The 13750-nt window shown below is 42.5% G+C and overlaps 1 protein-coding gene across 1 annotated transcript; it reads right to left on the bottom strand.

The window, feature by feature from the left end:
- Positions 1 to 1780: 1780 nt before the first annotated feature.
- On the bottom strand, positions 1781 to 13661 carry npc1 (Niemann-Pick disease, type C1). Its single transcript, XM_057057859.1, has 25 exons — positions 13502 to 13661; positions 12110 to 12238; positions 11905 to 12011; positions 11491 to 11636; positions 11191 to 11358; positions 10822 to 11071; positions 10631 to 10713; positions 10137 to 10507; positions 9757 to 9983; positions 9396 to 9496; positions 9185 to 9284; positions 8901 to 9090; positions 8612 to 8794; positions 8402 to 8516; positions 8110 to 8237; positions 7211 to 7342; positions 7018 to 7107; positions 6613 to 6803; positions 6401 to 6516; positions 5562 to 5691; positions 5277 to 5462; positions 4784 to 5015; positions 4598 to 4711; positions 3298 to 3460; positions 1781 to 3228 (listed from the first exon to the last, which is right to left on the bottom strand). The coding sequence occupies exons 1-25, from the start codon at positions 13586 to 13588 to the stop codon at positions 3146 to 3148; spliced, it is 3822 nt and encodes a 1273-aa protein (XP_056913839.1). The 5' UTR covers positions 13589 to 13661; the 3' UTR covers positions 1781 to 3145.
- Positions 13662 to 13750: the final 89 nt, after the last annotated feature.

Here is a 13750-nt window from a genome sequence, read left to right as displayed (position 1 = left end):
AAACAAGCCAGGGCCAGCGTGGGCACATGGCATACGTGGCTTAGTCCCCTCCATTGACAGCCTAATTCCCCCCTCGCCGCCTGATAAAAGGCTCTATTGACAGCCCTTCCTGAGCCCTGCTCACACATAAGTGACCCTCATTGTGAAAGTATGTGTACCATCGTGGGGGTAAGCGGAGGTCTGTTGCCTTTCCCTTTAAAATAACAATTGGCTGAAGCTGCATTTTGCCCCTTTCCTGTCATGATACTGTGACTCAGGGCTTTTACCGGAGGTGGTAAACACCGTGCAGATGATAAACACCAACTTTCACATCCTGGCGAGTTCAACACCTTCCCAAAAAGTGCGTTTGACGGGGGGTGAACACGCCACAGGTGGGGCTGAAAATCTAATCTCTCCTCAGGTTTGACCCAGCCACCTAATCCCTTTTGTTCCAGTCCAAGAGTCGACCGCAGAGACAGACGAGCCCGGAGAAACAGAAAACCGGTGACGCAGAACCGGACATTAAACACTTCTCACACTTATTTATTGATGGATTTTTGAGGGGGGGGGCAGCTTCAGAGAGACGGAGGCCCCAATGTCAGGTTAAGGACAAATGAATGAGGGAGGAAAACAAACGTGGGAAAACAGTATATCTGGCTTCAAATGCAATATTGTGAGGAAATGAACCCATTTTGTTGTACACAGAACAGTTTCGGAAGCTTTGATGAAATCCTTCTTTCTTTTAACTGATTGATGATCCAAAAAAATGCCAAAAACAAGATTTAAAAAAGAAATCATACTGTTGTCTTTTGGTTACTTTTGATCTGTGATCTTTGATCAAAGATTTATTTCAGAAATCAGCACAGTGATACAAAGTCAAAAGATTGCAAAAGACGTATATCAATTTATTATATCACGAAAGTAAACGCCCTTGTATGAATGTGTCACAGTGAGAACTGATGAGGGATCAGAGTCGAGTGTTACGTAACAGAAATGAACCTGTACAATGTCTCAAACAGCACGACAGGCCTGCAGAGGAAATTAATATTTTAATCCGTCAGCTGCATTCAAAGAACAGTCCTGTGGTCTCACAGGGCAGCTGATGAATAAGTCATGGAGCTGGAGGCAGGATAGACACACACAGACACACACACCTATGCACACATGGGTGGAGGAAGCCCTTAGTTTGACATTGACCCCTGAACTGGGTGAAAGTGACTGATGGTCTGTGTGGTTTTGCTAGAGATTAACCCAAAGCTGCAGATTTGCATCCTTCTTTATGTGCTACTGTGCTCTACCTGCACCTACAAAAAAAACTGTGTGCGTGGAAGCACGTTTCTATTTCAAGCCATTAAAAAGGAGGTCACTCCCACTCCGTTAACTGGAACGGAGATGGATCCAGGCGCCCTCCTGTGGTCATTTCTTGTAATTACATACAGTAAAAACGCGATCTGGCCTGTGTTAAATTACCCGCATTGCAATTAAGACCACTGGAGCTAATACAAGTGCAACCTACACGCTTATAAATAAATATTCCAGGTTTGCTATTGCTTTATTTTAACTGTATCACACATGTCAAATGATATATGAGGTGTTTATTTCACTTTCTGTTTCACTGCTGAGTTCTTAGAAACTTTCCAACAGTCATTCATCTTAATTCTTCTACTGTATGAGAATGTGGTAAAATTCCAGATGTAAAATCTGGGTTTAAAAAAAATAACATTTTCTTCCATCTTATTATATTCTGGACTCTATAAAAAATAAAATTAAGCCACACTGCAGAGAACAGGAAGACAGCAGATAGGTTGTTTAAATTATCACATTTAATGAGAGTTAAAGTATTTAAAACTTGGGTTTTTGTCTCCTTTTGAACACAAGCATACCATTTTTGTTCTCATTTTGGCTCTAGTTCACATCCAGGTTTTAACATTTCAATAAATCTTTCATTTCTTTTTTTTTTTTTTTACATTCTATTACAAAGAAATGACAAAATATGACAAAAACAGGAATGCTGATGACGTCTCCTTGGTTAAAATATTAACATTTTCTGACGGGACATCATAACCATAAACAGGCTGAACTGCCTGGGTTTAGCTACAATCTCAGACATGAGGAGTGAGTCTGCACTTAGAGGTTTTCCTTTCAGTTCTTCTGGAATAATCTCATAAAACAGTCACATGTCTTCCAAACAATAATCATTAAAATATGAGCCATAATCTTCAGGAACCGGAAATAAAAAGGAATGAACTCTGCCGTCATCATCTCACATGGCTGGATTCTGTATCATCACACTCCAGATTATAAAATAATTTCTCTAAACTATCCTGTCTGCTATCTGCAGTTAAATGTAAAGCTTAATCTGTCGTTGGTGCAAGAAAGGTTTAGTTCAGTAACACCACACTGCATCATTTACACTTCAATAAAAACATTATTAGTATTCATGGACACTTTATAGCTGGCATCAACGTGTCAGTACTAAAACTGATGTCATAACAGTTTTTGACATTTAGAAAAGCGAGAACTCCAAAAGGTCATTTCAGTTACAACAAATCCCAAAATTAAATGCTGCTTTTATTACTGCAACAGCATTCGATACACCTAAACTGATAATATGATGCAGAATTTAAATTGAACTTTGAGTTCTGATGACCAGATTCAAAAACAAATACTTTGGCTCTGCTCAGGTTACAATATAGGCTAAAAAAAACTAAAGAGCTCTGCGGTATAAAAATTTTAAACAGTATTATAAAGACACATATTAATGCCTGTTAATATAGCAATCAATAATAATGAGACCTGTCATCTACTCTCAGTGGTGTACCCCAAAAACAATTGTAGAAAAGTCCCACCTAAGAAAAGTCTGTTCCTGTTAGAAAAAAAAAATCCAATATTGTCATTAAGTTTTCCCTCATTCGTAAAAGGTCATTGCTGGGGTCTCTGTATGGCCATCCTGCTCAACCGGTGGATTTTGCCATACTTGTCCTGTAGTGTGAGGCAAAGGAGGCGGCTGGGGGGGCTAAATCAGTGTCTGCACGTCTGCCGAGGCCACTGCAGCTCCAATTTCCATGTGTAATCCAGAGTATCTTTGTGTAATCACAGAGAGCGTTTGTGTGCACGCCCACACGTTGGCTGACAGACAACAGGACCATTGTTCGATAAAAGCCCGCTAATACTTGAGGAGGCGCTCCCTTTCTGTGCCGGCGTAGCGCTTGGTAGCAGCAAGCACCTTAGCTTTGTTTACTGAAGGACCTGAGGGACAAAACACAACATAAACACCCACATCCTGATCTGTTGCTTTCCATGTGACCGAGCACTCACCGATGTAACTGAGCAGTACAGGGAGGAAGATGAGTCCGTGAGCAGCCCCCAGCAACACGATGGCCAAGTACATCCTAAAGTAGAAAACCTGGAAGATCTGCGATTTGGAAAGCGCCAGGATGAGGATACCTCCGAACTTGGTCAAGGTGATTCCGCTGAACACCTGCACAAGGAAATCACAAGAAGTCGGTGCTGTGCAAACATCTGGATGCAAAACACCCTGGCGATGAGGAAAGATCTGACCGAAACGAGGTGGAGATTCGAGCGCATTCTTCTGATACCCAGACCACCATCGTGGCCACATTTACAGCACCGCCTCCTGCCGTCTCAATAGTTGATAACATCGAGATATACCGTATTTTCCGGACTATAAGTCGCACTTTTTTCTCTCCATAGTTTGTCAGGGGGTGCGACCTGTACTCCGGAGCAACTTATATAAACACATTATTACAGAATTTCACATGTTCGTTATTTTCACACTGACAACCACAAGAGGGCGCTCTAGGCGTGTGTACCTGAGGAACGAGTTCCTTTAGCGACGCAGAAGAAGAAGCGGTGCTTCGTCTAGTTAGACTTGATTGTTTGGTAAACTTGCTCGGATGTTCTTTATGCTATAGTTATCTGAATAACTGTTAATATGTTACGTTAACAAAGCAGACACGTACTCAGTTCATTATGGGTCATGTAGCTGAATTTGTTACGTTAGCATACTGTAACGCTATCGCTAATCCATGCTAATGGATTGCTAATTGCCTTTCAAGATTAAATGTATGTTCTTGGTCTCGGACTTTATCAAATAAATTTTCCCCCAAAATGCGATTTATTGTCCAGTGCGACTTATATATCTATTTTCCTTCTTTATTATGCATTTTTTTGGCTAGTGCGACTTAAACTCCGGAGCGACATATAGTCCAGAAAATACGGTATACACCGATCTTAACACCTTCAGACGAGGGGCTTGTTTTTATAAGTTTCCCACACACTCCTGTTGCTCTTATCCAAAAAAACATCACATAAAAACAAACTGAAACCACAACCGTGTCCATAAAACACACCCAGGTGCTTTTAAAATCCCAAACCCATCATGGCACAAGATCTCCAATAGATTTACCTTTTGTATAATGAGTGGTTCAAACTGCTCTATGCTGTGAACCCAGTTAAAATTTATTTTACTAACCCGTCGGAAAAATATAAGTATTTGGGGAATGAGTCTGTAAATATTAATAGATGCTATAACAGAAACAAAAAGTATAAAAAGTGGCCAGTGTCCTCAAATTACTCAGTTAAAGGTGAGACTTACAGAGCTGCCCATGTGAGCCAGGGCCTCCTCAGCCCGCTTCACTCTGCTGGTCATCAGGCTGATGGAAAACGCTCGCACAATGTGACTGCAGAACTCCACCGAGATGCCACAGCTCTGCAGCAGACGACAGCAGACAGGTGAGGAACGCGTTCAAAATTCGCGTTCAAAGATTGGCGTTTCTCTCACCATGACCAGGTTCACCAGGGACACCGCGTTGAGGCTGATGCCCCACAGCCACATGACACCGAACATGTTGACCAGGATCATGGCGATGGTAATGCTGACCGTCACGGCGGCCCACAGCTCGAAGCCCAGCAGCACCGTGGTCACCACGAATATAGAGGCCAAGGAGACGCTCAGGTTCAGAGCTGTGTCGTACGCGATGGTGAGGTACTGCTCGTAGAACACGTAAAACACGCTGAAAAAGAGGAAAAGACGTTGCAGTCAAAAGGGCAGCACGTCAACAAATACAGAATGATTTATGATTTATGGCAAATGGGATTTCTCACGCTGATGACGGTGTAGATCTTTAAAAAACTAATTCTGAGGACGGTTATCTTAGGATCTACTTGCACTATATCCTCGTACCTTGAGCTAAAAAGCGGTCGACCTGAGCCAAACAGCCATTTATCCACACTTGCTATGATATAATCCACTCATACATTAGAAAAGGAATCACCTGTAGGCAAAGACTTTGTGGCCCAGTGACTGCGTGATGTTGTTGGCCAGATTACGGGCCATTTTTAAAGCCTTGATGAAGTCTGGAGAGTCTTTCAGGATGGTGTGGTAGGTCATGAAGTACGTGGCTCCGACCCCCGTGTTCTGGGGATACAGGTCGACTGCTGTGCCGTAGGCTGCGTGTCCTCTGCAGGAGCGTGAACAGAGAGAAAGAGATGACCGTGAGGATGCAGACTGAAGGGAACGTGCTGTTTTGGGCTCAACACTTTGGACGCGCTATAGTTACCCTTTTCCACACTTGACGTTGGGATTGTCTGACAGAAACATGGGCAGAAACCGCATGAAGTCGTCTCCGACTGGCCGCTCCTTCCCGCTGGGCGTCATGGGCCGGCAGTGCACGCAGGATGAATTTACCACTAGAAAACAACAGGTAAAATATGCTCATGGACGAGGATTGGACAAATACACATGCACATGTGCCAAATGTTGCACGTTTACACTGTTAATCGGTTCAATTGCCTAACATGTCATGTGAGTATTGTCACCACTGACCTTTAGCTACTTCCCATTTTCCCAAAGAGAATTTAATCCTTGCTGATGGTGTTTTTACAAAAGTCCTTTTATTACCTATAGACTTTTAATTTTAAAATGAGCTAAAAAGCAGCCCATTTCCTCACATATTGTGACTAACACCCATAGTGTAGTGTACACACTGTATATAAGCAGTAGTAATACAGGCTAGTAGGTTCCTTTTTGATCAAAGCTCCCTGGGCCTTGATCTTTGGAAGACCAGGGGTGAAAGTCCCTCCAGAATCCAGAACGTAGCCAAAATGTAATCATCTACTCCTTGGCCTATGATCAACATATCCTGAAAATGTCATTAAAATCTGTAGCCTATTTTGCTAACAGACACCAGCTATCGTATAACCTCCTTGACGGAGGTAATGAATCCTGACAAAAATATTCGAAAAACCAATGTTTACTCTTGTCAGACTTCAATTCTTTCTCTACAAGTAACTTTTTTTACTGGTTTGTGTAGAAGTGATGAAATTGATGAAAATAGGCCAAAGATCAGGTTAAAGAGTTAAGGTCTCAAAAACATGTTTGCTTTAGATAACAATTTACCTGACGCATTGCAGAAGGCCCCAGTTCCATTGTAGTATCTGCAGCAGGTAGACTGAGGCTTCACCCAGTCAAAGTAGTCATCAAGCCAAGAGGAGGGCGTGTAGGCAACAGTTGTGCTGGGGATTGAAAAGAAACAGGAAATTTAAAAAAGATTGTATGAGAGACACATCGGACATGCTGGAATCTGCGTGTTTGGTTCATCTGATTCTTACTAGTTGCTGATGAGTGAGGCAGTGTAGACCTGCTGGACCAGAGAGTTGTTGTTGCAGCCCACTCCGCCACAGACAGCATTCTGGCCCTCCAGACTGCTGTAGTTGAGACCATCCTCGACCACAAAGTACACAGGCGCTCCAGTATGGAGATATTCAGACAAGTTCTTAAAGTAATCCAGTACGTACGAGTCCTGGAAAGAGGATCAGATACAGAGAGAGATGGAACATGAATGCTTTACTCAAGGCCATTTTAAATAACCTCAACATGACATGCACATAAATTTACTTCATGGGTCAGAAGCTGCTGTGAAACCACCGTTTCTCTTTAGGGATAAATAAATAGACTCTAGCCGTGTGTGGACCGGCAATGTGTATAATTAACTAGGAGGAAGGGCAAAGTCCTACATCAGGCATGGAGAGTTTCTGATCCAGTCCAATCTCCACTTTATCCATTACGGCAATACTGAAGGAGAGCATTCCCACAAACACGGCCACCTGGACAGAGATGAAATGACTTAATCTTATAATACAACACTGTCATTTATTACCAAACGTTGGCTCTGACGTGTAGGAGTAGGCACGACTGGAGGTTACTTACGACAAGCGGTCGAACCCAGTCGTTAAGAATAAACGGGGCATAGATCTTCTTGAAAAAGAGGAAGAGGAAGCTGTCCTTCTTTACTTCCTCTCCTTGTATCTTTACACAGCAAACAATGTCCATTCGATTTCCCTTAAAAAACAACAGACACGGCATCATCTCAGCAGGACAGTAAGATGCGACTCGTGTGTTCTTGTCAAAGTACCTCACGTCTGAATACATTAAATTAGCTTCTGAACAAGATTAACCACTATGTGTGAAAGAATATTGGCTTTTTTAACATATCAAGATGGTTCCAACATAGACAACCACTCACACAACATTTGCACAGCCGTTGTCTTCACAGTTGTGCTGTAATGTTGATGGATATTTGATTATGCAGAATGCTGCAGCGAGGATTTTGACAAGAACTAGTACGTTCAGTCATATAACTCCCATCTTAGCATCTCTGCACTGGTTGCCCGAGCAGATTTTAAGACGCTTCTTTTAAGTTATAAGACAATAAGCCTGTCTGAAACATAAAGTAATTTAAATATTACAATGGCCGAGCACAAGTCCTGTCCAACTAAAATGCTGTGGCAGAACTTTTAGACTGGGTACAATAAACACATATAAAGAAAATTGGGATGTTATGGTGGAGCTGTAAACCACTATAGATTTTCCACACATGGCTTCAATATTTTCTTTTCTTCAATTTTTGTAAAAAAAGAAAGAAAATAAATTGCTAAATAAATGAAAGAAACTATTTTATCTGCCATTAATCTGAGATGTTTTTGTATGATATATAAAACCCTAGATCTCAGAGGGTGCACTTCCTTTTTTTCTTGACTAGAACTGCCTGTACAAAAATAATTTCACGATATATGAAGTCATCTTTCTACTGTTCCATTCAGCCTCACCTCCTGCCGGCTGGCATCAAGGCCGAGCAAGCTGACGAAGCAGCTGATCTGCAACAGGAAATCGATAAAAACAGCCAAGCCAGCAAACAGAGAGAATGTCCTCACTGCGGGCATGTTGGACAGAGCTCCTGAAGAAGATAGAGTCAACAATTTTATCAACACGTGACTCAACTCCAACCCTTTGTTGAGAAACTAGGTCCATTTTGTCTGCACTGCAGGTACGTTTCTAGGGGAAACGCATGTTTTAGCACAAATGTAGCAGCAAACCGTGATTCAAAGTGATTTATTTTACCCAGGAAAAAAGCCACCGTCTCTGAGAAGGAGGAGAGGAACATGCTTGGGGCTACGTCTCCGAGAATACGGCCAATCTGATGGTGGATCTCCTCCTGAGGCATGCGCTCGTCCCTCTGTAGAGATGCAAATATAGAAATTTCCAGTGGTGTCGTGCACAGCAAACAGTATTCCCAGGGAATCTTGCATTATTCTTGAAAAGTGAGCATACCTGAAGTGTTTGCACTAATATAAAGATGTTGTCCACTCCAACAGCCAGAACCAGGAAAGGGATGACTTCAATCACAATAAGGGTGAGCGGGATACCAATATAGCTGAAAATCCCCAGTGAGGAGGACACAGAACTGAGCACGATCAGGATACCCGAAATACCCAGGGAAATCTTGGAGTCCACCTGCAACATCATATTTGACTGATCTTTACTTTCTTTGCTTGAAAATTGAACTTTTTCCAGTGTTTTATGCTAAATTGACAAAACAATAAGCGTGGTGACGACTTACCAGCAGTCTCCTGAAGCTCTGAATGTGGCCCAGGGCAAGGGAGATGTACACAAACATAATGACATAGCTAACAACTATAGTGCTGATGTCACTGTTGCTCTCTCGGTTTATTTCATCTTCAATACTCCTCTCGGCACTAAAGGATATAGTCAGGTTGGGGTTTTTGTAATCCTTCATAAACCTGATGAATCTGAAAGGGGCACACACAAACATAAAAACGCCATCAGCACATGTGTTGTTATAACTCAGAGCTCTCTCTGGTGAGCTTTAAAAACAGAACTCACTCTTTCTCCCATGCCAGAGTTTTTCCCAGCCTGGCTGGATCATAGTTGTTGATGAGTGGAAAGGTGACCACCAGAGCTGTGGCGTTGTTGTAGTTTGTGTCTGTAAGCAGAGAGCACATACACAGGCTCTATTACCTAAACAATCCAATATTTTCTTTATTCTTTTTTTGAAAAACCCCATTTTTATGTCCCAGAAACTAATCCACCTTACCATCATAACCACCCAAGGCCAGCCAAGGAAAGACAGGACCACCAAAGGTGCCTAAACAGGGGTCATGGAGAAGAGTGGTGTCATTGAGGGAGGCTGGTGCACTGTGGAGAAAGATGGACACAACATCAAGAGCATGAACATATAGGATTCATCATCCTACCCTCACTACAGTTAAAAGGTAATTTAAAAAAATAGACTTCTGAGCTGCTGATGTAATATACGATTTACATTCTGATCCAATTTTTGTTTTATTTTTCAGCAAATGAAATATAAGACAAAAAATCCTAATATAAGACAATGTGACTGTCAGCTTACTAGTTAATATTCAAAAAGTATCAATTAAAAGACAAAGGAAAATAACCTGACGCAGTAGAGGAAGTGACTGTGATAGTCAGCGTAGACGTAGAATTCATCTCCTATGCTGTGGTTCAGCACAGAGTGGCTGTTCTGGAAGTAGTTGAGGACACTCAGGATGGTACAGTTGTCATTGTAAGGTGAGAGTGGCGCTAAGCAAATATCCTTAAGTGTCACGTTTTGGCCCTCGTATGTGGCTACAAGGTTTTCGATGTCAAGCTGCAGATCCAGCACCTGGTATTGGGTATATTATAAAAAGACAAAAAAGAGGAACAAAATGAAAAACCACAGGTTAAGAGATGCAGCTGCTTTGCACGTGTATGCGTTATATGCAGTTTGGTATTACCGTACATCACAATTCTTCTGATATCTTCAAACATCACTCACCTGGTCCAGGATATCTTTGCTCAGGATGGCTTTAAATGGGACGTCTGACCCTCCAAAGTATGGGGTGTAGATGAACGTGTCATTCAGCGGGGAGGTGATGATGAGCTGTGCGGTTCTAAAGAAGGGCCCGAAGTGGCTGTCGAAATAGTCCTTCTCCTGGCGAGCCTGGCTCTTCGGAGACGACCACAGGTCAACAGGGTCTGTGGTAATCTGCATATAAACCAGTCCCCCAGAGGAGGCGGCCACCAGTACAATGCTGCCCAGCAACACAATGAAGGGATGCAGCACACAGAAGGAACCCCAGACGCTGAAGCAGGTCCGCAGAAAGTTCTCAAAGCGTTCACCCAGTGTTTCACAGCACGAAGCATCGACTAGGAAGAAGGGAAAGACTGCAAATTAGTCTTCATCCTACAGTATAGACTATAAATGTGACTAATTATGGAGAAAAAGGACAAAAAGGCAACCAAATGGGCAGTTAAATGGGCAATAATTACCTTGCTCTTGGTTATCACGGTTGAGAGACAGTGGGTTATTGCTGTCCAATATAGGCTCGTACTCAGACTTAATGGTCTGTTTCCTGGCGGCACAAAGGAGCACACAAAGAAAATTGAAGTTTAATACTAAAGCACACACACCACACCACAAGGATGAGGGTTTGCAGATACAACACACATATCTCCTTCACCTGTGACACCAAGCTACCAGCAATGATCCGACAAAAATGAAGAGGAAGGCCATGTAGGAGAGCCCCATGATGATCGTCATGGCGTCGATACCTAGGATTTTCCAGGGGAGAGGAGGAGGGGGAGGTACGGGTGTGGGGCCACAGGCATCCGTGCAATCCTGACAGGAACAGGGACCAGAACCATCCTCCAGGCCCTCAGTGCAGGCATACGTCTTGTTGTTCATGGGAGTGTAACCAGACAGTGGCACATCTAAACCGTGAAATAGCAAAAAAAAATAGCAATTTGAGTAATTATGTAACAGGAATGCAGTTGTGTGACAAGGTTATGGCCTGGAACAACAAAGTGTTATTAAAATATAATTTATTTACCTGAGAATATTGCAATTATTGGGAAGGGGGCTTGTCCATTGTTGGTGTCAAACATATACTGGATCCAGTTAGTAGCATTGCAGTCCTTTGCATCTTTTCCACAAAGCAGTGACAAGGCTTTCACGTTGCTGGAGGGTGCTTGGACATCCCTGCAGGCGTTATACATGGCTAAAAAAGAGCCAAATAAGGGGAAAAAAGTCCCAAAAAAGAGGAACCGTTAAGATCATTATGACCATTAGTCACAGAATTACACAACTGAAGAACAGCTAAGGTTTACCCATAATACTGGACACTACTCACCATTAGCAAAGGTTTGTCCAATATAGTACTGCACTTCTACTACGTTGGGCCCACTGAATTTGGTACCGTTCATGAACTGACTCTGGTGGGGGCTGCAGGTCAGCTCACAAAAGAGGTTCATCAGGTTGAAGAAGCAGGCAGGACACCTGTGCACAGATGCAATTTCAAACAATGAATGACAGATCATTGCACGATGTACAGCTCAGCAATATAAGATTTCACTAATAATAAGGTCAAGGGTGGTGAATAACAGTAAGAAAAACAAACAAAACGCTTTGCATAATTTAAAAACCTGTCAGTTTAGTCGAATCCCAGTTTTTGCATCAAAGACAGGTAATGCTTTGTGCACATACATCCAAAAACAAAAGACAATTTCTTGCCACTCATTAAACTGTTGAGAGAAAAGCTGAATACCGAGAAAGGAACTGAAGGGGCAGCTGAAGACTCCCTTTGAGCGTATGCAACTGGTTAACATCACAGCAGAGGCTTCGGTTTTCGTAGTCATATCCAGGACAAAGCTCCTGCAGGCAAACACCGAACAGAGCATATTACTTTGTTTGAAACTTCCCCATGGAGTAAAACACAGAAGCAGATTGAATGCGGAGAGGCCTGCATGTACCGTAAGAAGTTCGTAACCCTCAGGTAGCAGTGGTTTGGGAGGACCAGTGTAGTTGCAGTTGTACTTTTTTCCTGGCACCTTTTCCGACTCGCCACACTCCCCGTACCAAACGCAGTGCTGGGCCCCCACCTGCGGAACAGAAACCCTGATCATCCGTGCAGCATGTTTGGGGGCAAAATGAGGTTTCCTTGAAATCTAATCACAGCCCTCACAGCAGGTTTCAGATCCGGGATTTTTTAGTATTTAATACTTTCTATACCTGAAAATAAAAAAGTCACTTGTGTGAAAAATACATTTCAATCAGGTGGCGGCATAATGTTGACAAAGTTGGTTATTTTAATAAGCAAGTCTCAGAAAAAAAGAGAACAGATGAGAGAAAAGAGAACAAAGCATGCAACCATGATAAAATTGAGTGCGATACATTTTACAGCTATTTATTCATCTGCTTTCAGGTTCCTGTCATTTGCTGGTTCAGCATGAGCGCTCATGCAGCATGAGTGTTCTTTCTCCCATAGGTCAGATTAAGGAACTTATTTCACTTAATTTACAGAATGTTTCAAGAGTCAGGCACGCAGTGATTTTAAAATGCAGGACAATCTTTAAATCCATCCATTCTAAATAAATTGATTAGCACTCAAACAATGTCATTTATTCCATTGCCTGACTTTATAAAGTCCTGAAAGTCCAGAGTTTAATAAAGCAAACCCTTTCCATCCTAAAGAAGTGATACAACTGTAATAAGCACACAATAAATGTGTTGGAGCACAAGTACACCGTGCTCGTTGGCTGACATTATCATTTTTATCATTGCAAGTGACATGTGAGTGATTATGTGATTAAATCCTATCAAATGGGTGCCATCATTTGAAACAATGCAGGCGTAATTCAATTACACACGAAAAAATCTTGTTTTGTCGATACAACTGTTCAGTAGCACAGATCTTGATCAGGTTTTTTTTAACTGATTTCAACCATGCATGACGAAGTGCTTCATTTCGGATAGAAAGTATAAGAATTCACATCCCAAAGTAGTGTTGTGGACTGTTCTTTTGAGAAGTAACGTTAGGTTTTGCACGTTTATTCTGGGTGGTGACTCTCTGTCTAAGAAACTTTGACGCCTGTCTCCACACTCGTCTGTATGGAATGTCGGCTGCCATTCGGCGCGTCACTTTGGATTTTCAGCAATGCAAACGAGCCTTGTGCTCGCCCAACTAACCGCCGAAGCCATTAATAATCCAACTGGCTAATCCTAATTTTAACAGGGATGAGACGCGATAAAGACATAGCTAAACCTAAATAGCTCCCAGAGACAACACCACACTAGCAACTACAGGCAGAGCTGAGTCATGTATTTTTAATCACGAGAACCGCGCGACTAGAACATCGTCTTACCCTTTGAAAACATCCCTCCGACAGCAGAATGATGACAACCAGTATGCACGGAGGTGCTGTCCCTGGTAGGAGCCCCATCAGCTTCATTACAGCGATCGAAACCAAGTGACAGACCGGTTAAAGTTCCGCAGAGCTTGTTGACGATGTCTTTTTCACCGGATTATTTGTTGAGGGTGGAGACGAGACGATCCCTTCCGTATCGCCACCTAGCGACACTAAAGGTACACTGCACCCGAAACTATTGTGGCG

Source organism: Takifugu flavidus, chromosome 15 (genome assembly GCF_003711565.1).
Source record: "Takifugu flavidus isolate HTHZ2018 chromosome 15, ASM371156v2, whole genome shotgun sequence".
NCBI lineage: Eukaryota > Metazoa > Chordata > Actinopteri > Tetraodontiformes > Tetraodontidae > Takifugu > Takifugu flavidus.
Note: the sequence above shows the minus strand (reverse complement) of the source record. Positions and strands in the feature narration are given on the sequence as shown.

Coding starts and splice junctions, on each gene's coding strand:
- npc1 (XM_057057859.1), bottom strand. CDS start 13,588: ATGAAGCTGATGGGGCTCCTACCAGGGACAGCACCTCCGTGCATACTG. Junction 11,637..11,904: donor CCCCTTCAGTTCCTTTCTCG/GTATTCAGCTTT, acceptor ATCTGTGCACAG/GTGTCCTGCCTGCTTCTTCA. Junction 10,714..10,821: donor CTGGTAGCTTGGTGTCACAG/GTGAAGGAGATA, acceptor TTGTGCCGCCAG/GAAACAGACCATTAAGTCTG.